This window comes from Microtus pennsylvanicus, chromosome 11 (genome assembly GCF_037038515.1).
Source record: "Microtus pennsylvanicus isolate mMicPen1 chromosome 11, mMicPen1.hap1, whole genome shotgun sequence".
NCBI classification, from domain to species: Eukaryota; Metazoa; Chordata; class Mammalia; order Rodentia; family Cricetidae; genus Microtus; species Microtus pennsylvanicus.
Genome location: NC_134589.1, coordinates 87,411,568 through 87,439,149, shown reverse-complemented (window position 1 = coordinate 87,439,149; position 27,582 = coordinate 87,411,568). Strand labels below are relative to the sequence as shown.

The window sequence follows — 27,582 nt, the reverse complement described above, 5'->3', positions numbered from 1 at the left end:
GTGGGGTAGCCAGACTCAGACGAACCTGGTTCGAATCCTGGCTCTGCCGCTTCTGTCATGTGGTCCAAAGATGAGTATTAGCCATTAAGAACCCAGCGTTTGTTAGCAGTGTGGGTATAACAGTGGGTCCTCCTTGAAGGGCTATGGTGACTGTAAGGTTAAGTGACAGCACCGTCTATTGGGCAGGTGCTCGGCACCTGCTCCTACCTTGGTGCCGAGTATTTGCGGGAGTCTCGGGTTTCCTTCCCCTGCGCTTCTCTCTGTTGTCAAGTCCGGCGTGGCTCCAGCTGCCCCATTCTCGACTCACAGTTGGATCGTGTCTGTGAAGAGAGAAAATCTGCAGGCGCAGGGTGCTGGGATATTGGCAGAGTGTGGCCTCTGGAACTAAAGGATCTGCATTGTCCCCAAAGAGGCAGGTCACCTTTTGAGCCTGGTTTCCTACAGTCCTGCTACCTGGGGGCGGGGGTGACAAAGCCGCATTCCACCCCGTCAGCCTTGCACGGCTGAGAGCGCCAGCAAACGTGGTCTCTGTCCTGGTGACAGCCGTGAGTGAGGGTCTCCACTCCCCAAGCCCCTGCATGCCTTCCCCAGGTGCTCCTTTGGGAAGACGGCGTGAATCCTACAGCTTCCAAGGTCTTTCAAGTGCCGGGCAAAAGTGTTAACTGTCCAACAGTCTAGATGCTCGACCCGAGCCTAGAGCAGTGGAAGTTGATAACAGTCCGGCCCATCATTGCCATCGCTCCTTCAGTCTGGTTATGTAAGGGTCCTGACTCGAAGAGGCTCCCTGCTGTGCCAGAGGCCTGCCTAGAAGCCCTGCTGGGAGCCAGTCACCTGCCTCTCATGCCCTTCTTTACCTCAACCCAGCACCCCGACTCCTGCTCAGGCAGATTGGGGTCCTGGGTCTTCACCATCAATATCCTCTCCCCACTTTCCCGGAAGAATACATCCAAGCTCCCGAGGGGATGCCCAGAAGCCCAGATAGCCCCAAATCTTCTGTAGGCTAGGTTTCTCCTACACACACACACACCCCTACAGCAAAGTTTCATTCGTGAATTAGACTGGATATCAACAAAAAGAAATGATACAACAGGTTACCTAGGGCTACTGTAACAAAGGTCACATGAATGTAGTCTGTCCTAGTCAGGGTTACTGTTGCTATGACGAAACATGACCAAAGCAATTTGGGGAGGAAAAGGTTCATTTGACTTACACAGCACTGTGTATCACTGAAGGAAGTCAGGACAGGAACTCAGACAGAGTAGGATCCTGGAGGCAGGAGCTGATGCAGAGGTGGTAGACGGGGGCTGCTTACTGGCTTGTTCCTCATGTCTTGTTCAGCCCGCTTTCTTAGAGCACCCAGGACCAACAATCCAGGGATGGCACCGTTCACAATGGGCTGGGCTATTCCCCATCCATCACTAATTCAGGAATTCAGGAAATATGACCAGGCTGGCCTCGAACTCAAGAGATCACCGGTCTCTGCCTCCCCAGTGCTGAGATTAAAGGTGTGCGCCCTGCCCAGTCCTACAGCCGGGTTTTATGAAGGTATTTTCTCAATTGAGGGTCTCTCCTTTCAGATAACTCTAGTTTGTACCAAGTTGACATAAAACTAGTCAGCACGTGATCATCCCCCCCCCCCAAGGTTGATAATGTTTCAGGCTGACCATAAGTAACAAACTGAAACTATAGAAATCTGAATTGCAGTTAAGGGGTACAGTAGCTGCTGCGCTGTGGGCCAGGGTTGAGGACCTGGTCGCTCATTTCATCCTCAAAGGCCACCGCCTGCATTTTACAGAGGGGAACTTTGTAGCCTAGAGAGGTTAATTCTCTCTTACCCAGTGACACACAGCTAGCAAGGGGGACGGCTAGGGTTCTAATCAGAACGTCTGGCTGCAGAGCTAACGTGCAAGCCACTCCCCCTTGTAAATCTTTAGGGGCATGTGGTAAATATGCCCATCTCCCGTGTTGAAGTCAGACAGCCAATGCTTGTCTCTTAGGACCAAATTGGAAGAAAGAGGCAGCTAGGAGCATGTGGTTGGTTAGAGCCGCAGGCCTCCCTGACTTCTGCCTTTCCAGGGAACCCCAACCTTGGAAGATTCTGATGACATCTTGTTCCACATTTCCTACCAGAAACCATTGGAGGTCGCGGTGTCAGTGATGCCAGCGAAGGGCTTTGATTGGCTCAGCTTCCAGTTAGTCTCTGTCATGGGGGAAGGGTCAGGGGGGCACTGAGGAAGTCCTCCTTCCATTCAGTGTTAGTATGGTGGGTGGAAAGAGGATTTGGCCAGAGAAACAAGCAATCTCAGCCTTTGGGAATCATGAAGGCTCAGAGCAGGAAGCAAGGAGACTATGTTTGCAGTTAAGGATGGGGTGATACAGGGAGGAGAGAGGCAGAGAAGGCAACAGTAAGGAGCTGAAGATAATGGGGAGCCTGGGACCAAACAGGCTTCGTTAAGAGGTCACATGCAGTTGCCCTCAAACCTACAGAAAGTAAAGCAGAAGACTGGTCACGGTAGAGTAGCCCTTCCGGTTTCATGACGGGGGGGGGGGGGGGGGTGTCACAAAGGCGTCGTTAGCAGATTGAGGCCCAGAGGAGTGACTCAGTGTGCCTGTGATCTGTCACGTTAGCATCTTGTCACCTCCCTGCCTGGTACTGTTGCTCCCAGGACACCCCCAGGAGGGCAAACAATCCTGTAATTGGGAGACAGCTCCTGCCCATGAACCTAGCCAGGCCACTGGCTGCTGCCACCATCTCCATAATCCACAGGAAGGAGGCCCTTGGGAGCCCTGGGCAGGGCAGTCCTTTTCTCTTCCCCTGGTTCAGCAGGTCACGGCCTTGTTTCTCTAGGCTTGCTTCCCTGCCAGCCCCGTGAGAGGCCTGGCTACTGTCACATGGTGTTTTGGATGGGACAGTTTTCACCATGCAGTGTGGTGAGAGCCCTCGGGCTCCAGGTGACTGTGTAGTGGTTGTAATGGTACCACCCCCATCCCCACTGGGTACCAAATTCTCTCCACACTTTCTGGTTCCTGATGGGAAGCCGTTGTGTCTTGTGTCTGTGTTGATCACCTGGGGTCAAATGTATCTTCAGACATTTCAGCTTAACTGTTTTCGTGTGTGTGTGTGTGAAATGTTTTAATCCTCAAGAGAAGATAATATTTATACATGTATAAAAAGTACTTCAAGTGTTTGGGAGTAGTGGAACTTGCCTTTAATCCCAACACTCAGGAGGTAGAGTAGAGGCAGGCAGTTTTAGAAGCTAGCCTGGTCTACACAGCAAGTAACAGGCCGGCCAGGGCGACTTAGTGAGGGCTTAAGGAAGGAGATAGGGGTGGAGCCATGGGGAGGGGAGCGGTCATGAACCTCAAGGTATTCATCTTCACACCACTGGTGGTGAGGAGTCAGAAATGACCTGTGTGTGAATTCAGGAGAAACTAATGTCACTGAGTCTTTGTTCAGTTGTGTGTGTGTGTGGTGCTGGGGCTCAAGCCCGGGGCATGCTGGGTAGAGGGATGCACTTTTACTTAGCTGTATCCCTTGCCCTAGACTTTTTAATTTTTTTTTTGTTGTTTAGCTGAAACACAAGAAATACACACACTTATGGAATGCATGATGACGTGGTCAGACAGCAGTTGCCATGGCCATCACCTCAGCTGCTCAGTGTTTCTTAGAAGAACATTTTAAATTGATCTTATTTTGTGATAGTCAGTTATTGTCAACTGTAGTCCCTGCCTTAGAGCTTTAGCGGCTCCACCATGTACCACCCTCACCCCTCCTCCCTCCTAACTCCCCCTACCCCACCTTACTCACCCCTCCTCCCTCCTGGCTCTCCCCACCACCCTACTCACCCCTCCTCTCTCCTGGCTCCCCCACCACCCGACTCACCCCTCCTCCCTCCTGACTCCACTTACCCCACCTTCCTCCCTCCTGGCTCCCCCACCCTATTCACCCCTCCTCTCTCCCAGCTCCCCAACCCACCCTACTCACCCCTCCTTCCTTCTAGCTCCCCACCACCACATCCTACTCACCTCTCCACCCTCATGGCTCCCCCCCACCACACCTTACTCCCCCCTCCCCTTCCCAGCTCCCCATCCCACCCTACTCACTCCTCCTCCCTTCTGGCTTCCCCCACCCCACCCTACTCACCCCTCCTCTTTCCTGGCCCCCGTCACCCCACTTGCCCCTCCTCCCTTCTGGCTCCCTCCGCCACACCCTACTCACCCCTCTGCCCTCATGGCTCCCCTCCACCACACCCTCCTCACCCCTCCTCCCTCGTGGCTCCCCCCACCACACCTTACTTCTGGGAGAACCTCATAGAAGTGGGACTGTGCAGATTTTGTCTTTCTGTGCTCGACAGGAAGTTCTTGTCTGCTCTTTAGAGGCAACAGCATCGGCCTATTCGCCACATCCTCAAGCGTTGCTCACAGGCACCATTATTTCATACACGTGCAAACCAGGTCACCTGTGCTAGCTCTAGGCTGGATAGTAAATGTGTCACATCGTGGTTCCAGCCAGCAGTCAGTCATCCCAGGAGGAGCATGTCAGCTCCTGACGCCTGGGGAGCTGCTGGGCTGTGAAGTCTCCTTTAGCTCACACATGCCCAGCTCCCACCATGCACACCCTGCAGCAGAGCGCAGAGTCCTTCACCACATCCTGGGTTTTACATAAGAGAACCCCCCCATAGCATGCTAGATATGTTTCTGTTTTCTAAACCGCGAAAGCAGTGCGCGCCATTAAAGATGTTTTAAAGAATAAAATTGTGTCAAGAGAAAGAGTAAATAGATTAAGGACCTCTGTGCTCTGCCCCCACCCAAACCCCACATCTAGGGGTTGACTACTATGGGTTCGAGGGGTACACACGTTCTTCACATGCCTCTGGAATCGTGTGTGTGCGGTCTGTCTCAGAGTGTTACAGGTAAGCTGCAGCCTTGCTTCCTTTCTAGGACTGCATGCTGTTTCATAGCTGAGGAGCAGCGTGACTTGACCGCTTGCCTCCACACTCCGGTAGTGAGTTCAGGTACTTCCAGTTTGTCAGTCTTCTGAGAGATGCTTCTAGAAACAGATATCTATTTGTACTCTAGATCTGTTTGTAGACATCTGTAGCCAGAACCAGGATTACCTCCGAAAGCAACAGTGGGGCCTTTGAGATGGCTTGCCTACCCCAGTGATCTGAGTTCTCTCCCTGGGACCTACATGGTGGAAAGAGAGAACTGTCCCCGGCACGTTTGTCCTTGCAACTCCACGTGTACACCATGACACTTACCCTCCCCTCACATTCTAAGATAACAAAAATAAGATCGAATAAGGAATGCGGAGCAGGAGAGATGTTAAGGATACTTACTACTCTTGCAGGAGACCTGGGTTCAGTTCCTAGCATCCACCTGGCTTCTCACAAGCACCTGTAACTCCAGTTTCAGGGGGTCTTCCTCTCACTCTGGAGGCACCAGGCATGCAGGGTTGCACATACATACATACATACATACATACATACATACATAATACATACATGCCGCCAAACATTCATACATAAAAAATAAAATAAAAAAGCCAAACATCCAGCATCCATGGTTACCCATGGGGAGACAATCCAAGACACAGTGAGGGCCTGACAGCACAGGGGGATCAGGACCCTCTACATGGTGTTTTTCCTAGTCACACACGGTGACAACTTTAGTTTATAAATTAGGCACATAAGAGATTAAGAACAATATTTAGTGGTAAAATAGAACTATAATTATGTAATGTAATGAACGTTATTTAATATTTATGACTTACTGGATGGTGGAGGCACATGCCTTTAATCTCAGCACTCGAGAGGCAGAGACAGGTGGATCTTTGTGAGTTTGAGACCAGCCTGGTCTACAAAAGCTAGTTCCAGGACAGCCAGGGCTGTTTCACAGAAAAATCCTGTCTTTAACCCCTTCCCCCCAAAGACTTATGATTTACTTCTAAAATGTCCCATGTAATAGTTCTAGACTGGTATTGACAGCACGTAACTAAAACTCTGTGGGGTGTGTGTGTGTGTGTGTTGGGGGTTCATAAGCAAAGACTTTCCAGCAAAGTTTATGTGCTCCCTTAGATGTCACTGTGCTCAGTTATCTATGACTGTGCTCCCCTGGCTCTGTCTGTGCTCCCCTGCTGTGTCTGTGCTCTCCTGGCTGTGATTGTGCTCCCCTGGCTGTGTCTGTGCTCCCCTGCTGTGTCTGTGCTCCCCTGGCTGTGATTGTGCTCCCCTGGCTGTGACTGTGCTCCCCTGCTGTGTCTGTGCTCCCCTGGCTGTGACTGTGCTCCCCTGGCTGTGTCTGTGCTCCCCTGGCTGTGTCTGTGCTCCCCTGGCTGTGATTGTGCTCCCCTGGTTGTGTCTGTGCTCCCCTGGCTGTGACTGTGCTCCCCTGGCTGTGTCTGTGCCCCCCTGGCTGTAACTGTACTCCCCTGGCTGTGACTGTGCTCCCCTGGCTGTGTCTGTGCTCCCCTGGTTGTGTCTGTGCTCCCCTGCTGTGTCTGTGCTCCCCTGCTGTGTCTGTGCTCCCCTGGCTGTGACTGTGCTCCCCTGGCTGTGTCGGTGCTCCCTTAGCTGTGACTGTGCTCCCCTGGCTGTGTCTGTGCTCCCCTGGCTGTGATTGTGCTCCCTTAGCTGTGATTGTGCTCCCCTGGCTGTGTCTTTGCTCCCCTGCTGTGTCTGTGCTCCCCTGCCTGTGATTGTGCTCCCCTGCTGTGTCTTTGCTCCCCTGCTGTGTCTGTGCTCCCCTGGCTGTGTCTGTGTTCCCCTGGCTGTGATTGTGCTCCCTTAGCTGTGATTGTGCTCCCCTGGCTGTGTCTTTGCTCCCCTGCTGTGTCTGTGCTCCCCTGCCTGTGATTGTGCTCCCTTAGCTGTGACTGTGCTCCCCTGGCTGTGTCTTTGCTCCCCTGCTGTGTCTGTGCTCCTCTGGCTTGTTTGTGCTCCCCTGTCTGTGATTGTGCTCCCTTAGCTGTGACTGTGCTCCCCTGGCTGTGACTGTGATCCCCTGCTGTGTCTGTGCTCCCCTGGCTGTAACTGTACTCCCCTGGCTGTGATTGTGCTCCCTTAGCTGTGACTGTGCTCCCCTGCCTGTGACTGTGCTCCCCTGCTTTGTCTGTGCTCCCCTGGCTGTGTCTATGCTCCCTTAGCTGTGACTGTGCTCCCCTGGCCATGACTGTACTCCCCTGCTGTGTCTTTGCTCCTCTGGCCATGACTGTGCTCCTTTGGCTGTGACTGTGAGCATGTTCCATGTTCTCTTGGCTTTCTTGCTCCAGATGTGTGGTGCAAAGAGTCCCTGAGCTACAGTCTATCAGGGAGTCTGTGACCCTGCTGACTTGTTTCTAACTTACTCAGAAATGCAGAGAGAACCATGCTGTTGTGAGAAGAGGTGAGTCAAAACCCAAGATGACCCCCACCCCCTCAGGGGATTCCCTCATGAAGTCCAACCAGGGAGCATAGGTCACCCCCCATCAGTGTCCAGTCCGGGAGAAGCCTGAGGTGCTGGGCTCCAGGAGCAGCCACCTCTGCCTTTCCTCCCCCAACCCCCACACTAGGCCCCTTCTATGAAGAGGAAGAAGTAACTACTACCCTAAATTGACTTGGTGCCTGCTTCCAGGAGGGCCCTGGGCCAGCTTGTCATTGTGGAAGTGGATGGTTTCCCATTTCCCCTTCTCTCTTGAAGAAGGTGTGGCAAGGCCCAGGGAGGTGGGAGTCGAACTGAACGGCCAGTTTCTGGAATCTTCCCCCCAAGGAATGTTTGTGGGGAAACAGTACCCAGGCTGACCCAGCAGGAAGGAAAGGCCAGTCCTCATTCTTACTGGGAACCCTTGAGGGACCCCTCTCCAAGCTAAGCAGCCCCGCCCCCCCTCCCCCAAAGACAGAGACACAGAGAGAGAGAGCAGTGCAATCCAGTCTGCATTGCCCAAGCAGAAAGCTGCTTCATGGCCACTCCCAGGAGAGGCTTGCTCATCTGGGCCTTTCGAGGCCTCAGGTTCTCAGGGTGGGCCTTTCCTTGGGCTCCTGTATGAAGCAGTCATGATGACCTAGGGAGCAGAGTCATTTTGCAGATGTGTCTATTTAATCCTCGGGACAACCCCCAGATGAGCTCCAAAGAATCAAGGGTCAGCATTCCTGTGTCACTGTGGGGATGACACATTATCCTGTCCCTCATGGCCCTCCACCTAGCTCTTCCACTCCCCAGCCCCAACGAGAGCTCGTTTCTAATGCCTGGGGCAAAGTGTTAAGAGGACAGACGGCTCAGTACTGCTTCCTCTCTGTAGCCCAGAGAGTCCCCTAGCCCGTTAAGGACCTTGACTCAGGACAAACTGGGGTTCGTGGCTTCAGTGAGGGAAAGAATCTCAGAACTAGTCCGTCTATACGGTAGAGTCTGTGATTATAAAGACTGCCTGGAGTGGCGTCAGCGTGAGAGGTGAGAGAACGGAGATGCGTAGAAGAGGATTGGCCGTGCGTGCGTGCGTGCGTGCGTGCTTGTGTGTGTTGCTGCCAACACCGATGACCAGAGTTCCATTCCTGGGATTCACGTGGTGGAAGAAGAGCGCTTACTCTTACAAGTTGTCCTCTGTGCTCTACATGTGGAATGCTCCAAAGCTCACACAGACACAGAGACACACAGACACCAGTGTTCTAAGAGAGTTAAGATACATTCAGAAGTCTGGGAGTATGGGTGTGGGCTTCTCACCTTCAGTAAGACATACATACCCCAAAGTATAGGCATGGCTCCTCCAGGGAGAAGAAGCAATTAACTGTCTTAGAATTGGCAGTGTTCACCCTTTGGTGACAAGATACACCTCAGAAGGTTGCTGAGAAAAAGAAATGTCCTTCTCTCTCTCACACTAAGAGAGTTCTATGTGGTGCGTCTTAGTTAGGGTTCTCTTGCTGTGATGAAACACCATGGCCAAGCACCTTGGGGGTCAGGGCATTGATTTCATCTTACAGCTCGTAGTCCATCATCCAGAGAAGTGGGCAGGAGCCTAGAGTAGGAGCTGATGCAGAGGCCATGGAGGGGTGCCCACTGACCTGCTCATCATGGCTTGTTCAGTCCGCTTTCTTATAGAACCCAGGATCACCAGCCTAGGGGTGACACCCCATCCATGGGCCAGCCCCCCATATCAACCATTAATAATAATAATTAATAAATAAATACAGACTTCCCCACAGGCAATCTGAATGGAGGCATTTTTTTTTTCCAACCGAGGTCTTTCTTTCCAAGATGACCCGAGCTGTGTCAAGTTGACATAAAACCCACCAGCACGTGGTAGCTCTGGAGATTCCTTGGATGGGCATAGAACCAGATAAGGTCAAATGAGGCGCTGTCAAGGCTATACTAGGGTGTGGGTTGTGTGCGTTCCCTGTAAATGTGCCTTCTGGTGAGATCCCTAGAAGACTGCCTGTTTAGGTTGGCAGCGGAGGAAGTCCTTGAACAGTGAGTTAGCTGTTCTGGAATGAATGTTCTTGTTCAGCCGCTGATGAGGGATTCCCAGCAGATGGTTCAGAAGGGTTCTCCTCTCTCTCCTCGTGTCCCCGGAGTTTCCCCTGCCTTTCAGTTCTGCCTCAGAAATGTCTCCCTCAGATCTTGACCAACCCAATGGCCCCAGTGCCCAGCACCTGGCCCTTTGCCGTCCCTCATCAATGAGAATCCTGTCCCCCAACTGTTGCCCCAGGAGTCCTATCCCAGGAATCCTGCCTTCAATTGTGTCCTCTCTAATCCTGCCCCACACAATACTGTCCTCCAGTTGTGCTCCCAGGAATCCCACCAGATTGGTCAAATGTGTCACAGTCTGCACAAGTGGCCTGGTGGGAAGGCCATCTCCGCACTGGGTGACACCTAGAACATTAGGATGCTCTTTTGTGTTGGTCTTAAAAGAATGGGTGCCTCGGACCCTCCCCTGTGCCTCCTCTAGGTGACCCCTCCTTCCCTCACTCCCAGACTGCTTCCCAGGTCACACCCTATTAACAGCCCTATGTCCTCACCCTCTCCTTTACCTCCCTCCCTCCAGCTGAAAAAGCTTCTATTGATTGGCTGCTCTCTGTTTCCCTGACTGAGCCTGGTATAGACCAGGGCTGGGTTTGCCTCTGTGTTCCCTGTGGTTCTTCTCCAGCCAGCCTGGCTCCTGAAGGTGCCTGGGGAGTCTTGAAGGAGCCCAGCCAAGAGGAGCTGGCACCCCGCTCTGCCTGGGCTCCCTTCTGGTTTGAAGCTGTGAGTCTGGTGGAAGTCTGGTGGAGTTCTTAGGAGAAGTCACCATCCTCCAGCCGAGCGCCATCTCCAGAGCACAGCTTGGCCACCAGGAAATGTGGGCCTCTAAGGCAGGTGCCTGGAAGACACTTCCCCTTCTAGATCCTTCTCTTCATCCTGGGTGTGGAAGGCATGCTGATGTATTGGCGTGTTTAAAGAGAAATCTTACTGATATATTTTTCTTAGTCCTGAAAATCACACCTATTTATCATAGCAAAGTTTCATAATCCAGCAAGTGGAAGGCGCCGTGTCCTGTCAAACCACCCACACCAATGAAGCATCCTGTCGCTTTTCCTCCGAGGCCGTTCAGTGTGTGTTTGCGCTTCTGTGGTGAGCATGGTTGTGTCCGTGCAGCACAGACGACTGTGCAGCCTTCTTTGCTCCGTTAACCTGATAATAGTAATCACGTACCAATAAGTGTATAAATAAAGTACTTTATGTGAAGTGTTCTTCGTGATATTTAAAATTGCTGTGCTAGGGAACAGATCCACAGTGCTGTGCATGCTAGGCAAGTACTTTGTGTAGCGGGTTTTTTTTATGTGCATGCATGTGCGTGTGTGTGTGTGTTTCTAGCGTATTGCTCTGTTCTTCAGGCTGTTCTTGAACTCTCACTCCTTCTGTTGGTCTCCCAAGTGCTCGGATTACAAGCATTCAACACCACTGGGCAGTTTTACCTCTCTTACTTTACTACCTTATTTTGTGTGTGTGTGTGTGTGTGTGTGTGTGTGTGTGTGTGTGTGTGTGAGAGAGAGAGAGAGAGAGAGAGAGAGAGAGAGAGAGAGAGAGAGACCATCTTTAAATCCTTCTTGAAAAAGCTAAGAAAAAAAGTCAAGTGGTGGCACATGCCAGTAATCCCAGCACTTGGAAGGCAGAGGCAGGCAGATCTCTGTGAGCTCCAGCTTGGTCTACAGAGTTCCAGGACTCCACAGCCCCACCCCAATCTGGCTTTTTCAAAGGCTCTTGTGATTTATTGCCAGAGTGCCCAGCTCAGCAGCAAGCTCGCTTCCATTTTAGCTCTCTCGTTAGTTGCATAAAAAAACGTCACGTAGGGTAGGACTTGGGTAGAGATGAGGCCTTCTGCTGTCTTATCTGAGGTTTTTATCTTGCAGCTGATTTCGGTGTGTCTGCCAAGAACCTGAAAACTCTGCAGAAACGAGATTCCTTCATAGGAACGCCCTACTGGTGAGTTGTGAGGCCTCTGAGGAATTGAGGGACAGGCTGACTATCAAGCCTGACCCCGTGGTCCCTCTGGGTGGATTGTTTGTGGAGCAGGGTGCCAGTTCAGCCCCCCCCCCCCCAGCCGAGTGAGCCCTTCAGTGTGGGTCCAGACTCCACTTCTCTGTTTAGGACAAGTTCCTCAGTTTCCCCAAACCTCATTTATAAACTGGGCTTACAGTGGAAAGCTCCCCATTGATAAACTAAACTGAGTCCCTGAAAAGGGCTTCAGTTCTTGGTTTGATTTACGCATGTTCTGAGTTCCCAGTGCTGAGCTACGGGTGGGGGTAGAGGAACAATGTAAATTCACTTCCTGTCCTCATGGGAACTCTCCCTGGGCCTGTCTCACCTGTTGCGTTTCCTTTTTCAAAACTCTAACCTAAAAACATACACGAAAAGAAAGCTGTTCTGGTAGAGAAGGACATCCTAAGTCTTGCTTTGGCCTCAGTCTGCAGACGTGTGGCGCTGAGCACCCACGCTCCCACCCGTGCAGCGCGCGCATGCGTGTGAGCGCCACCCCAGCCCACAGCTCTCTTCCTCAGTTTCACACCTGATTGCTTTGTGTCCTGTTTTTACAACTCACCGTGGTGTTCAGCCCCTTTCTGGCTTGCTTATTACTCTTAACTCTTTCTCTCCCACCCCACCCATTATTCCTTTCTCTTCTCTCCCATCCTCCCCATTTCTCTCTGTGCTGTCTTGTTCGGTTTACCCCAAGGTCCCACCTTGTTTTTATGCTGGAACCTTCCCTCCTCTGCCCTCACCCACCTGCCCCTTCCCCAGGACTCTGTTCTGGATTGCTGCTGCCACCTAGTGGTAGGTTCCAGAAACTGCAGCAGGCCGTGGCAGGGGCTCTTCAAGACCCTTGAGGAAGACAAACGGATGCCAGTAATTCAAATTACTGCCTTCAAACGCTGCCAGTGTGGAGCTGGCGGTGTTCCAGACCCTGAGGCTACAAGCAGCACTCGCAGGGGCCCGATTCTGAGCCCTTATTGTTCCTTGGTTGGCTCAGGATGGCCCCTGAGGTGGTGCTCTGTGAGACCATGAAGGACGCGCCCTATGACTACAAGGCTGACATCTGGTCCTTGGGCATCACGCTGATCGAGATGGCACAGATTGAGCCCCCACACCACGAGCTCAACCCCATGCGGGTCCTGCTCAAGATTGCCAAGTCGGACCCTCCCACGCTGCTCACGCCCTCCAAGTGGTAAGGAGAGAGGACAGCTGGATACTTATAGAGGGTCTGAAGTCAGGGGACCTGAGGCGTGCGGCACTGGGGTGTAGGCGTGCAGTATCTAGCCCTTGGCTCAGCGGACTCCAAAGTCAGGGGGATGCCGGAGCTGGGGTGGGGGAGGGGGCACCTCCAGGCCTTTCTGAGCTGCCCACCTGAACTTTGTATAGGAGACGTGGGAGTGAGGTCGCTTAGCCAGTGTGAGATCCCTTTTTGTCCCAGGACACGGAGAACATAAATAGAAGCCCAGCAGTCACATGATTCAGGGCTAGGAATGGGGACTTGGGTTCAGTCTCTGTTCCCTTTGTCTTCTATGATGAGAAGGGTGTCACGTAGAACCTGTCTCCACTTTTAGGCCACAGAGGCCCCTTTGTTCTTGGGAGTGTTGTTTTGGGGCGATACCAAATCCTGGGCACGTGGTGGCTGTGTTATGGCCCACTTCTTTCACCTGTGATGTGGACCCCCTCCTTACACCTGTCCCCCCAGGTCTGTGGAGTTCCGAGACTTCCTGAAGATAGCGTTGGATAAGAACCCAGAGACCCGGCCCAGTGCTGCACAGCTGCTGGAGGTGAGTGAGGTTAATAGCAGCGGGCCCCGGAAGGGTGGCTGTGAAGATGAATGGGCAAACAGTCAAGGGCTTAGCTCGGCTCTGAGGCGCTGTGCTCAAAGGACGCTTGGTGTGACCAGCGCGGTTTTGAAAAATGAAAGAAGACGAGATGTGGTGTACACACCTTTAAGTCGAGCCCTTGTGAGACAGAGGCAGGACGAGCATTGCAGGTTCCAGGGCAGCCAGAGCTGTGCAGCAAGACCACCCCAAAGAAAAGGAGAAGCGGGCCTAAGTGCTAGGAGTCTCCGATTCTCCTTTCACACGCCCGATTCGAGATCAAGTGTGTGGTCTTCCTGGCTGCCCCTTCTCAGTGATCTGTGTTGTTATACGGGATGGGGCTGCCGGCACTGTCAGTTGCAAAGGCCCCGAGCCACTTGGGACCAGCTGCTTGCTGTAAACAGCACCTCCTGGGCTGGGGCATCTAGCTGGCCTGACACGGGCAGGTCAGAGACCAGCTGTCCCGTCCCACATGGCAGCCCGGAGCCTTAGCTGGAGCCAGGAATTTCCACTTCCTAGCTGAAGCGGCGTCTGCCAGGGGAGTCTTAGTGTGTAGGGAAGAGAGTACAGTGCAGAGAGGAGGGTGGTAGAGGGAAGGAGCTCAACCTCAGTTTACCCAGCAGCTGTTTCTGTAGTGGGTTGGAAGAACATACTGATCTGCCAGACCTGAGATCCCCTGGTTAGACTGTGGGCACCTCGGCCCTGTGTCTATGGCTTCGGGGGAGGGGCTGTTCCTCTTTGACCTACTGTGCCCCACATGGCTGAGGCACTCCTGCCCCCAGAGACTGATGGCTCAGTCATTTCATCTGCACGGATGTCACTGGGTCAGTGTCCTGCCGCTGTTGGCAGCCTATCCCTGAAAGCAGGCACCGCCAACCAGGTGTGCGAGGAGTTCCCTCTGTGCCTCAGTTTCTCCTCAGTCAGGTGGCTAGCCAGCATGAGAAAACATTCCCCTTGTTCACGTTATTCCGGCACTCACCCACAACCACTGGGCAGCAGTTTCCATGGTTTCGGAAGTAGCAGCGAGCTCGGGCCTTGTCTGTCACTCCTGTTGTCCCACTCCCTGTCTGCCTGCTTCCCTTACCTGCCTCGTACATCAGCTGATGAGCGTGGTGAGCGCTGGGGCTTTCTGCTCCCCTCAACTTCAGCCTGTGGGGACCTCTGGCTTGGAGCCTCCAGCTCATTCACCCCTGACCCCGGACCTTTGTCCCTGTATCTCTTCGGATGCCCAGAGCCACTTCAGCCTTGCCACAGCTCCTCAGGCACACTCTGCGGTGGCTGACAATCTCCACTCTGGCAGCCCGGTACTCTCTCATTCTCCGCATCCCTCCTATCATGGATCCTACTTCCTCTGCCTTCAGAGAAGGCCCACCGCCTCCACGGGGCCACCATCAGAGCTGCCTTGCCCTTCACTCAGTCAGTGCCTTCCCTGCTGGGTGTTGTGCTACTTCTGAGTCTCTTCTCAGAAGCACCTTGTGAGCAGGATTCCCGCCCTACCCCCTAAACACAGCCCCTCGGTTAGCACGTTTTGTACTGGCCCTTCTCACTGCAGAGACAACATACCAGGTGAAGGCAGCCTGGAGGAAGGATTTGTTTTGGTTCCTGGTTGTGGGGGCTCTCAGTCCACCAGGGTGGGTAAGGCCTGGCAGCTGGAGGGGACTCGGGTCTTGGCCGTGGTGGCGCATAGGGAGCTGTTTGCATGGCATAGGAGGGAGAGAGTGCCACTGTGAGCAGGTGGGTGCCACCCTTCGAGGGGTACCTCTAGTGACCTTCTGCCAGCCATACTGTACCCCTAAAGTTCCCACAGCTTTCACAATAGCGCCACAAGCTGGGGGTCAAGGAGTCCAAACTTGAGGGGCTGGAGGGATGGCTCAGTGGTTAAGAGCACTGTCTGCTCTTTCAGAGAACCCGGGGTTTAATTCCCAGCACCTACATAGCAGCTCACAACTGTCTATAATTCCAAGATCTGACACACTCACACAGGCAGACATGCAGGCCCAACACCAGTGCACATAAAATAAAAATAAACTGTCTGAAAAAAAGAAATGTTCAGAACATGAGCCTGTGAGGAACCTGCTAGATTCAAACCCTGACAAGAGTGTTGAGTCTCTGAGGACAACAGCCTGGCTCTCAGACGTCTCCCCAGGGCGGCGCCTGGCATGTCGGGAGCCCTTCGCAATTGTTTGCTGTGGAAGTCGAAGTAATGTTTACCTGATTAACATTGGCAAACACTCTGTCCGCGTCAGCTGCTATTCCTGACACTTAGCAGACGTTAACTAGGGCAGTGCCCACAGCAGCGTGGTGTAGTTGGAGCTGAGCATGCTCCGTCACACAGGTAAGGTCTTGCAGTTGTAAAGGACAGCTGGTGACTTGACTCTGAAGTCTGTGCCCTTGACCATTCTGGGAAGCTGCTTCTAATGAGTACAGGAAAGAAACACGTCCCAAAGAGGGGCTGGAGAGATGGCTTGGTGTTTAAGAGCACCGGCTGCACTCCGTAGGACCCGGGTTCAATTCCCAGTACCCACATGGCAGTTCACAACTGTCACTCCAGTTCCGTAGGATCTTTGGCTCTCTTCTGGCCTCCAGAGTCACTGCACGCTCATGGTGCTCAGACGTGCGCAAATAATAACTCGTACACATAAAAATAAAGGTAAAAAAAGAAACAGAAAGTGAGGGTGCAGGCTGGGGGGCCTACTTTCATCTCACTTTGTCAACGCACACGTGTACGCTAGCACACACACACACACACACACACACATGCTAGTGATTTCTCGGTGTAGAAAGAACATAGGCTCACTTGGGAAGGGCATCTCTTTCAGTGGCAGCAGAGATCCTGGCCAAAGAGAAGTGCCAGTTGGCAAGCTGTTTGCTGCCACCTCCATGCTGGCAGCTTGAAGCCCTCAGCAGAGCTGGCTCTGAGCAGCCATCCCTCTTCCTGGAGGGGTAGACAGTGAAGCCAGCTCTGATCTGCCCTTATGCCTGGACCAGCCTGCATGGATTAGCCTGGCTGGTGCGGCACATGGAGTGTTTGCCCAGTGTCTGACCCGGGGAGGTCCCCAGGTCCAGCTCTCTGAGGGTCTCAGCATTTGAGTAAGACAGAGAGACTTCTCTCCACCCACATCGGTGAACTGATGCAGTGCAGACCACACTGCCTGTTACTCTTGACACACATCAAGGCCTGGTCAGCCTTGGCAGGGCTGCCCACACACCAGCCACCTGCCCGGGGCCCCCTGCAGGGAGCTGCCCTGTTTAACTGGTCCTCCGTGAAAGACTGTCCTCCATCCCCTCCTCCTCCAAGGGACCCGGGGCTCTGGGCAGGCAGAGCAGATGGTTCTCCTCAAGAGCTGCTAATTTGGTCAGTATGTGGGGTGCCCTGATGAAAACCTTGTACCCTCAGACGCCTAGGCCTGCATGGTTCCTGCCACCTCTGCTTTAGCTGCTGATGCAGTATCCTGCTTGGGTCATGTGGTACAGAAGCTGTGGGGATCTCGGAGCTACTCCTCGTTCCCAGAGAACTGTGCTCTGGTAGAGAATGACTAGGAGGGCGAAGAAGCTCGTTCTGAACCTGCTGTGGTGCTGCTGGTGGTGGCTGTGGTAGTGGTGATGGTGATGGCAGTGATGCTGGGGGTGGTGGCTGTGGTGATGGTGGCAGTGATGATGGTGGTGGTAAGTGGTGATGATATCGGTGATGATGGTGATGATGTTGGTGGTGATGGTGGTGGTGGTGGTGATGATATCAGTGATGATGGTGATGATGGTGGTGGTGATGGTGGTGGTGGTGGTGATGATATCAGTGATGATGGTGGTGATGGTGGTGGTGATGGTGGTGGTGATGATATCAGTGATGATGTTGGTGGTGATGGTGGTGATGGTGGTGGTGATGATATCAGTGATGATGGTGATGATGGTGGTGGTGATGGTGGTGGTGATGATATCGGTGATGATGGTGATGATGTTGGTGGTGATGGTGGTGGTGGTGGTGGTGATGATATCAGTGATGATGGTGATGATGGTGGTGGTGATGGTGGTGGTGAGGGCTGTGATAGTAATGATGGTAGTGATGACTGCTGATGGTAGTAACGTCAGTGAAGATAGTAAGATGGTGAAGACAGCAGTAATCGTCATTCTGATGATGGTGTTCTAATGGTGATGGTGGTTGTGGTAATGGTAATAATGGTAGTGATGGTGCTGATGGTGATGGAGGTGGTCGTACTGGTGATGACAAGCTGTTTTGAACACTCACTAGAGTACATAGGACAGCCATACTATTATCCCCACTCCACAGACGAGCAAACTAAGGCACAGAGAGGGTTTCTTGACACACCCGTGTTGACAGCAGGAGCTGGATTTTACCCAGATGGCTTAACTCTGTCACCTAGTCAGCACACTTTACCCTGCACATCCTGGTGACCAGTTGGTTAACTTTGTGAGTAGCCCACTCGGGACTTCTGGAAGCATGCAGCAGCCAGAGTAACACGGTACTGGGTAGCAGAGCCTCTGAGAATAAATAGGGAATGGCTCTCCTCTGGCCCAGGTCATGCATGTGCTCTCAACTGCCCTGTGTGATGTGTGCTGCCCTCCACTGCCCCAGGCCATGGGCGCTGCTCTCATTCCCCAGGCCGTGCCCGGGCTGTGATGCTGCCTAGGCTCCCTCTCAGCTCCTTTGTCTCCCAGCCATTGCTGGAGGCCCTCCTGCTCTTCCTCCACCCTTTAAGCCCAGACCTACCTCAGGGTCTATGAAGGCCATACCTTTGCCCAATACTCTGTACCAGGAGTTTTCCCTGACTTTCCCCCACGGGTCCCCGGGGTCCCTGCTTGAATGTGGCACATCCCCTCTCAAAAAGCCCCAAGAAGACATAGGAAACTTGTGCCAGCCTGACCGTCATTCTGTCACGGGCTTTCTGACTCCTTTGGCGAAAGGCCCGACCAGGCCCTGGCACATGAGGTCACATCCTTGGAGTTGCTGTGTCGTAGCTGTGTCAAGAAAGCAGTGGAGGGGGCTGGAGAGATGGCTCAGTGGTTAAGAGCATTGCCTGCTCTTCCAAAGGTCTTGAGTTCAATTCCTGGCAACCACATGGTGGCTCACAACCATCTGTAATGAGCTCTGGTGCCCTCTTCTGGCCTGCAGACATACACACAGACAGAATATTGTATGCATAATAAGTAAATAAATATTTTTTTAAAAAATTAGAAAAAAGGAAAGCAATGGACGAATGGGAAAATTCACAGCTCCACGAGATTAGATGAGCCGAGGTCAGACTGGCCCAAGAAAATGTGCCGGACACAACTCATTAAAGGAGCGATAGTTGCAGCTTTCAGGGGAACGAGTTGAGTAGGGAGTGGCCTGCTGGCTGTCCACCAGTGACCTGCCTTACTGACCGAGTTTTATGGTGCTAGGGGTTGATCTCAGGGCCTCACGTGTTAGACAAGCGCCCTGCTCCTGCTCTGTACCCAGACCCAAAGGAAACTTTTATTCATTTTGATTTTCTGTGTGAACTGGGCCAGGCATGCTTGTGCCATCGTGTGGAGGTGAGAGGACAGCCTGTGGGGGTCATCGGGGATGTGGGGACCCAGCCTAGGTCCTCAGGCTTCCTTGTCCGTTGTCTGCCTACTGAGTCATCCCGCCAGCCCGCTTTAAATGTCCAAACTGAAAGGAATGACTTCTCGTGGATTTGCCAGTTCTAAGTATGTGTTTAAAAAAAAAAACATTTTATTTGTGTGCATGGTATTTTGCCTGCATGTGTGCCTGTGTATCACACGTATGCAGTGCTCATGGAGGCCAGAGGAGGGTCTCAGATCCTCCGGAGCTAGAGTTAGATAGAGATGATCGTGAGCTGCTTTGTAAGTCCTTGGGAATTGAACCCGGGTCCTCTGGAAGAGCAGCTAGGGCTTTTAACTGCGGAGCCACCTCTCCAGCCCCCCAAATATATCTTTAAAGTGTAAGAAATGTAGTTTTTTTTAGTTATTAAAAGACTTCTCCAACAATTTTGTTGGCACCATTCCTCCCCAGATAAGATTTCTGATGATAGCAGCGGGTTTCATCAGAGCCTTCCCACTCACCTCAGATGAGCAGATTCCAATCCGATGATGCCCTCAACCGCTGGCATTCCTTCCCCTCTGCCCATGGTGACGAAGGGGCTGAGGAATCCCACCCTGGCCACTCCCTGTGCCCGAGAGGAGGTATCTGCAGATGATGTCTTCAGGTGCTTTCTCCAGGGTGCGTCAGGCTGACCAGACACCCCCAGATCTTTTGCCTGGGGTTTTATAAGGTCTGTAGAAGAGCACTCGCTCTTGAGAAATTCTACTTGTGCAAAAGCCCCGAATAGAGTACAGCCCACCGACAGGAGTCTCTGCATTACCCTTCTGAAACCAAGTGTGTATTTCTGCCCAAAGACAAGTGACGTAATATTGTCCCTAGCTATTCACCTCATAGTCACCCACAGCAGGAAACACCTGCATGTGCCCAGCAGCAGCAGGACGGCTAACAGACGGTAACATGTTTTTCCAGTGACACAGTGTACTGGAAACAGGAGCGAGGAGTGGGACTCAGTGACAGAAAGCACCGCTTAGCCTCCATCCCCAGCACGGAAGGATGGGGCCTGGCAGTGAGCTGAGCCTCGGGACATCTACTCAGGGCAGCAGATGATCCTCACATCTGCCATAGAATAGAGTCTTGGGGTCTGGGGGTGTAGATCAGTAGATAGAATCCTAGCCTACTGTGCACAGAACCCTGGGTCCAGCCCCCGGCATTGCATAAACTGGGTATATTGGTGCATGCCCGTGATCCTGGAACTAGAGAGGTAGAGGCAGAAGGATCAGAATTCAAGGTCATCCCTTACTACATAGGTAATTGGAGACCAGCCTGCGCTACATAAAAATCTATTTTGAAGGAGAAAAGAAAAAAAAAAAAACTAAGACAGGTCAGAGTGAAGCAAAGTTAGCAAACTTATTGATTAAGCAGGAAAATAATATCTGTTTAGACGGAATCACGTGACTATGAGAGACACATACCTGAGACCCTAATGACACTGGCCCACACAATGTGAAGAAACTTAAATTAGCAACTAGTTCAGGGTCAGAAGGTGCTGGCATACTCCTTGTTCACGGAATTCTGTCCTTGAAGAGACTTTGTAGGAAGATGGTGTAACTCTCTGTGGGAGGATATCTTAGTTGTTATTCTGTTGCTGTGATGAGACACCATGACCAGGGTTTGTTGGGGACATAAGAGTTTCAGAGGGTTAGAGTTCATGACCCAGTTAGGGGAGCATGGCACTGGGCTGGCAGGCATAATGCTGGAGCAGTAGTGAGAGTTCATATCTCCATCTCAAGCATGAATCACAGAGAATACTCTGGAATGGCACAAGTCATTTGAAACTCGGAAGCCCCAGTGACACACCTCCTCCAATAAGACCACGCCCCCTAATCCTTCCCAAACAGTTCCACCAACTGGGAACCAAGAATTCAAACATAGGATGAGCCTAGCAAACTGCCACATTCTACTCCCTGGCCCCCAGAGGCTCATGGCCATGTCAGAATGCAAACCATATTTAGTCTGTATTATTCCGAATTCTCTAAAGAAACAGAACTGGATGGAATGAAGCAGCTGAATGGGTGAGAGCTAGCAGAGGAGAAGCAGGGCTCAAAAAGAAAATGAACACACAAATGGCACCGTCACCCCATAAAAAATCATGGCCTGGACCCGGTATTACAAGGCACTTTCAAGCAAATTGTCTCTTTTCATCTTTATGACTCCCTGTGGTTTCAGCATGGCTGTTCGTCCTTTGGGAGTTCCCCTTACCAACTTCAAGTTCATGCATTGCTTAGGACCACAGCTGGCCCTCTTTGCTGAGGATCAAATCCCATAGCTGCTCCTTCCCCACAGCAGACCCCAAACGGCTCTAACACAGGTGTCTCTTCTTCTCAGCATCCCTTCGTCAGCAATGTCACCAGTAACAAGGCTCTTCGGGAGCTGGTGGCTGAGGCAAAGGCCGAGGTGATGGAGGAGATCGAGGATGCCAGGGATGATGTCAGGGATGATGGAGAAGAGGAGGATGCTGTGGATGCCTCCTCGGTAAGTCTGGGGGACGAGGGGGGGGCAGAGAAAGATTCCTTTCTGCCTCTTGGGGCCAACTGGCTGGAAGCCCCAAATACCCATGCCCAGGGTGAGGCTGAGCAGCTGTTGGCCAGATTCAGGTTCTCGAACATGCAGGACCTAGGGCTGTCCTAGGGTCCCTGGTCTCACAGTTCATCCCAGGAGCTTCTCATAGGCTGTTGCTCATCCTAGAGGGTCCCCAGTAAGTCAGGGTGAGCTGTCATTGAGTTGTCTTGGAGCTGAACCCCCAGGCCCTTCCCATTTATTGTCTTTTTTCCTTTTTTTTCCAACACCCCCCCATCTGCCCCTTTCACTAGGTTACATCTCAAACGCACCCATAGTATTGTCTTTTTATTTGTTTATTTTTGGATTATGAGACAGGGTCTTACTGTGTAGCCTTAGCTGTCTAGGCACTCACGATGTAGACCAGGCTGGCCTTGAACTCACAGAGACCCATCTCCCTCTGCTTCCTGAGTGCCGAGATTAAAGGCGTGCACCATTGTGCCTAGCTCTTTTTGTTTTTAATTTTAAAATTTTTAATTAGAATTAGGCTTCGCTGTTAAAATTTAAAACAAAAATCTGGTTTTGGTTCTCCTTCAGACAGAAGAGGTCCCTGGCCCCCCGTCCCACTCCCAGTTGTCCCCCCCACCCTGTGGCCTCCCTTCCACCTCATGCCCCATGTAGACACTTAGTTTCCTATTCACAGAAATAAGTATTTGGTTTCATCATAGCGATGTTTCCAGTACTTTCCACCCCACAAAAACCAAAATGCAAGGGATAGGTGGGCTGAACCCAGACCCAGGTAGGACTGATGGGCACTTTTTTTTTCTTTCTTTTTTTTTTTTGGTTTTTTTTCGAGACAGGGTTTCTCTGTGGTTTTGGAGCCTGTCCTGGAACTAGCTCTTGTAGACCAGGCTGGTCTCGAACTCACAGAGATCCGCCTGCCTCTGCCTCCCAAGTGCTAGGATTAAAGGCGTGCGCCACCATCGCCCGGCCACTTTTTTTTTCAATGTGAATTGGTTGCCATCTAGAAATCAACAGATAATCATGTGAAAATTCAGATTACCAAGATGGGCATGTCACTCAGCTGGTCTAACATGCCCAGAGCCCTGGCATCTTAGTCCCGCATTCAAACTGGCATGGCAGTGCAAACCTGTAATCCCAACTCTTGGGAGGTGGAGACAGGGGGATCAGAAGTTCATGGTCATGCTTAGCTGCACAGCAAGTCTGAGGCCAGCCTGACCTACTTGGCCCTATCACAGAAAAACAGCAACAACAAAAGAAGTCAGATTGCCAGTGTGTGTTGAGACGTTGGGAGGCCTGGGCCTCAGGTGAGACAGGAGTATCCCCCACACTGTGACAATTGGCTGGGCCTCTCAACAGCCGGCCACAGCCTGTTATCCTCGTAGGACAGGAGCAGTGCTTTGGTAGACATAGCAATTAGAGAGAGGAGGTGACAGTGGCACCCAGTGGCAGCCTGTTGAGGAGAGGCTGTGGGAAGTGTATGGAGACTAGGCTCAGGGTCCCTGCTCTGCTCTGCTGGCCTGTCGCCTGTGGGGCCTGGGCTCTCAGAGGCTCAGTCTTGACTCTTTTCTAGCCCCTGGCCAACCACACTCAGGACTCTGCTGGTGCAACTGAGCCAAGCCTCAACTCTGACAAGCCTCCCCAGGATTCTTGTGTTACCCTGCCTCCCAGTCAGCTTCGGGAGCCTGTGGACGGTAGCCAACCCTCAGGGGATGGGCCTCTTCAAACCGTCAGCCCTGCGGATGTGGTCCCCAAGAATGACAATGACTTAAAGGTACCTGTTCCCCTCCGGAAGTCCCGACCATTGTCCATGGATGCCAGAATTCATGTAGCCGAAGAGAAACAAGTCACTGGCCAGGCTGAGGACCCCAGTCCTGCGGCCAGCAAGTCCCAGAAGGCAAACCAGAGCCGCCCCAACAGCAGCGCCCTGGAGACCTTGGGTGGAGAGAAGCTGGCCAATGGTGGCCTGGGGCTCCCCAGCTCTGTAACTCCAAGCCATGTTAAGAGGGCTTCAGACTGCAGCACTGTGTCTACCTCAGAGAGCATGGACTACAGCACCTCCCTGTCTGCTGACCTGTCACTGAATAAAGAGACGGGCTCATTGTCTCTCAAGGTAAATTCACCTATCACCCTGGGGGCCAGAGCAGGCATGCTGGCCAGTGTGACATGCTCAGATTCCAGTCTCAAAAGCAAGCAGAAGCTACTTATATTGTACTTGATTTGTGTATCCGTAAGAGGTGCTAGGGGTGAACCTAGAGCCTTGTGTATGCTAAGCACCACACACACACACACACACACACACACAAACACATCCCCAACCTCTTTTTATTTTAAATGGCTCATGATTTTTGCTTAATACCCCACATATTTGGGTCAGTATAAGACATTAATGTTGCATGCTTAAATTTTATTTTATTTATAATTTATTTTATTTTTCTATGTGCATTGGTATGAGGATGTCAGATCCCCTGGAACTGGATTTTCAACAGTTCAAAGCTGCCATGTAGGGGCTGGGAATTGAACCTGGGTCCTCTGGAAGAAAAGCCAGTACTCTTAACTGCTGAGCCAGCTATCTAGCCCCTTTATTTTTTTTTTAAGATTTATTTATTTATTATGGATACATTGTTCTGTCTGCATGTATGCCTGCAGGCCAGAAGAGGGCACCAGATCTCATTACAGATGGTTGTGAGGCGCCATGTGGGTGCTGGGAATTGAACCCAGGACCTCTGGAAGAGCAGTCAGTGCTCTTAACCTCCGAGCCATCTCTCCACCTCCATATGTTTAAATTTTAAAGTTTGGTTAAAGGGCCTAAAACTGGGGAAAGAGCATTCCGGGAGTGGAAGTTCTCTTGCTTGGGGATCAGCTGTGTGACCAGTGACTGGCAGGTAGACTCAGCAAGGGGAACTGGACTCACTCTCCTCTCTGGCCTCCTGTCTGGCGGCGGGTGACATTAAGTGACTGTAGCCATTCTGTGCAAAGTGCTTTAAATGGAACTGAAGGGCCGCTTCCTCCCACGATTTCCAGAGGGGCAGTAGGGACGAAAAGAAGTTGGCATCTGGCACAAGGCTGTGTGGGTGGAAGCAGGGAGGTGGTCACACCTTGGGCGGGGCGCCTGTCCTTGTGTGCCTTTAGCCCCTCCTCTTCCAGCAGCTAAGAGGGGTGACCCCCTTCCTTGTCTGCCCCCGGCAGTTCTGCGATACCATTAAACTTATTGTTGGCCACCTGATATCCCCAAACAAGACTGACTTAGGGGAGCAGGGGGACGGGGTGATGCTGTGCACTTCTTTATTGCCTTCTAAGACTTACTCAGTGTAACACATATCATAGAGATTCGCATATCTGTTAAGTATAAGGCGGCAAAGGCAGGAGCAGCCCATCAGCCCCTCAGTAGCCTCTGGATCAGAGAGAGGCGCGGTCAAGCAGACGTGTCCACGGCAGCTTTTCCCTTCATTTCTTCAGAACTGACACAGATTGTCGTCCACCGTAGTTGTCCAGCTGTGGCCAGCGGCTTTTATGAAGAAGTATCATCCTGTACTTCTTCCTCCTAAAAGGGCACTAAGTGGGGCTGGAGATGTAGGTACCACCCTTGATGGTAGGGTGCACTTGGCCCTGGGTTCAATCCCCAGCACCATTTAAAAAAGAAGGCACCGCGTGCCCAGAGCCCAGGTAAAGTGTGCTGGGCAACAGCATACAGTGTGAGGTGCCCACTCTTAGCCACCCTGGTGTGCCCACTCCTCTTGAAGGGGGTGGGAGGCCCATGGGCCATGTTATAGAGGGAGGGCTGTGTTCTAGGAGGAAGGACTTTGGGAGTTTGAGGCAGTGGGTAGAACAGAGGCCATCAGATAACCACTGTAGACCCCTAAACCCTCATCTGAATCAGAATCGAACACTTCCTCCACGACACCTTCCAGGGCCAGGTCCTCCCTAAGCAGGCTTTATAGAGCTTCAGCTGGCTGAGGCCACCAAATCTAATAGGGACTGTGCTCTGTGGTCATGACGGACAGAAGTAAATGCCATGCCTTATGTACCCCATGTGCTTCTCATCAAATCTGCATGACCCCCCCAAAGAGGCGAGTTCTGTTTTGACACTCCATGGACAGTATAAAAGGCTGAGATTCAGGCAAGCCCAGAGTCTTGTCCAGGGTCACAAAGCCGGCAGTGTTCCGTGAGGATGAAAACAGCCCTTTTGGATGTTGAGATAGTGTTTTGTAAGAATGCCTTGGTGAGGTAAGAGCCTTGCATGGTGTCTGAAGCCGAGACCAGCAGAAGCCAGAGGGTCTAAGGCCAGACTCTTAGACCCTGTTTGGGAAGCTTGAGGACGGGGCACCGTGGATGACTTCACCCTTCCTGGGCTCAGGCTGTGGACCTCACCCTGTCTCCACTGGATTTCTAGCTGAGCTTGGTCATGTTCTCCTTGCCAGGGCTCAAAACTGCACAACAAGACCCTGAAGCGGACCCGCAGGTTTGTGGTGGACGGTGTGGAGGTGAGCATCACCACCTCCAAGATCATCAGCGAAGATGAGAAGAAAGACGAGGAGATGAGATTTCTCAGGCAAGTCCGGGGAGGCACCGGTGTGGGAACCGGTGGAGGTGCCCTAAGGATGCTGGGCATTGGGCCTGTCCCCAATGTGAAGTGGGGGTTGAGGCAAAAGGAACGTGGTTTTACTTAACACCCCTTCTCCTGCATTCATCTATCCACACATGCACCTATCTGTCACCCATCTCTTTTGTCCATCCACTCACACATGCCCAATGACCCATCTACCCAAATCTATCTGCATATCCATATCTGTACTCCTCTGTCTTACCTAATTCCCATTCACCCACCCATCCATCCATCCATCCATCCATCCATCCATCCATCCATCCATCTATCCATCCATCCACCTACCTACCCATCCATCTCCCCATCCATCCACCCATCCATCCACCCATCCACCTATCCATCCACCCATCCACCCATCCACCTATCCATCCACCCATCCACCCATCCACCCATCCATCCATCCATCCATCCACCCATTCATCCATCTGTTCATCCCCCTACTCTTGTCTATTCTCGTCTACCCATCTATCTGTCTAGTCCCCCATTTAACCCACCCACTTATTCGCTTGCCATTCATCTCTCCATACATCCACCCAATTATTGACTCAGGCATCACCTACCAAGTGGGTCCAAATGGAAGTCCAGATACACGAAGCTATCCCCCACATCGAGTTTATACCTATGGGTTCCAGACATGGTATACAAGCTAATTCTTGATTGTGCTGCACACTGCAAAGGAAGGAATGGTTGATACAGCTGTGAGTGCCTGGGCTGAGCAGAGATTGCTCGTAGGGACCATCACCATCACCCTGAGCTGAGCTTGACAGATGAGGTGAATCCCAGCACTAGAGTGCCAAGGGAATCTGCAGTTGCTGAGGCCCTGGTGGGTGACCTGGATTTGTATCAGGATCTTAGAGAAAAGGACTTCAGTATGGAATGCCAGGACAAAAGAGGGGGGACTGTGGTCTGTGGGGGCAGGACCCAGGCTATGGAGGTCTGTAAGCTGTGAGGGAAAGGCACAGCAGACAGGGAAATGGCACACAGTGACAGGCTGGACAGTTTCTCTGGCTACCGTGTAGGTCTTAGCTGTAGAAGGGAAAAACTGGCTTGTGAGGTGGGAAGACTGTCCAGGACCATCAGACTCTGGCTCAGGCTGGGGTGGTAGTCAAAAGGGAAAAGGCACAGGACTTAGTGAGAACGAGAGAGGGGAGGACAGGGAAAAAAGGGGTAAGGCAAAGCCACTTGCCTGACACAGCCTCACACACTCCAGTGGTCTCGTACAGCCCTCCCCGGGGAACCCTATTCCTCACTTGCACATGAGGAAACCATGTTTCTGGGCAGATAAGCTGCAAATGCTGGGTCTCTAGTTGACCAGGAGCAGAGCGGAGATTCTGCCTGAGAATTCCTCCAGTTCTCACTGTGCACTGGGACCTCCTGGGACTGCTGTTGAAGAGTGGGCTGCTGGGCACTGGGGAGCCTCAGAGCACCCCCAGGCCAGGGCTTTGTAGACGCCATCATTGCTTTGAAGGAAAGCTTCTAGCATTCCAGAATAAAAGTAGTTTCAGGTGTTCTAGGGATATTTCCCCCATCTTGGGCCAGTGGGATGAAATTTAATTATAATTATA

The 27,582-nt window shown here is 52.2% G+C and overlaps 1 protein-coding gene across 1 annotated transcript in view; it reads left to right on the top strand.

Annotated features, from left to right (window-relative positions):
- Positions 1–27,582, top strand: part of Stk10 (serine/threonine kinase 10) — a 94,424-nt gene that overhangs the window by 48,062 nt on the left and 18,780 nt on the right. Inside the window, exons 5-10 of the mRNA XM_075941364.1 lie at positions 11,358–11,430; positions 12,473–12,667; positions 13,178–13,259; positions 21,220–21,366; positions 22,985–23,524; positions 25,833–25,963. Of these exons, the coding sequence (XP_075797479.1) occupies positions 11,358–11,430; positions 12,473–12,667; positions 13,178–13,259; positions 21,220–21,366; positions 22,985–23,524; positions 25,833–25,963 (1,168 nt within the window). The remainder of the gene's footprint in view (positions 1–11,357; positions 11,431–12,472; positions 12,668–13,177; positions 13,260–21,219; positions 21,367–22,984; positions 23,525–25,832; positions 25,964–27,582) is intronic.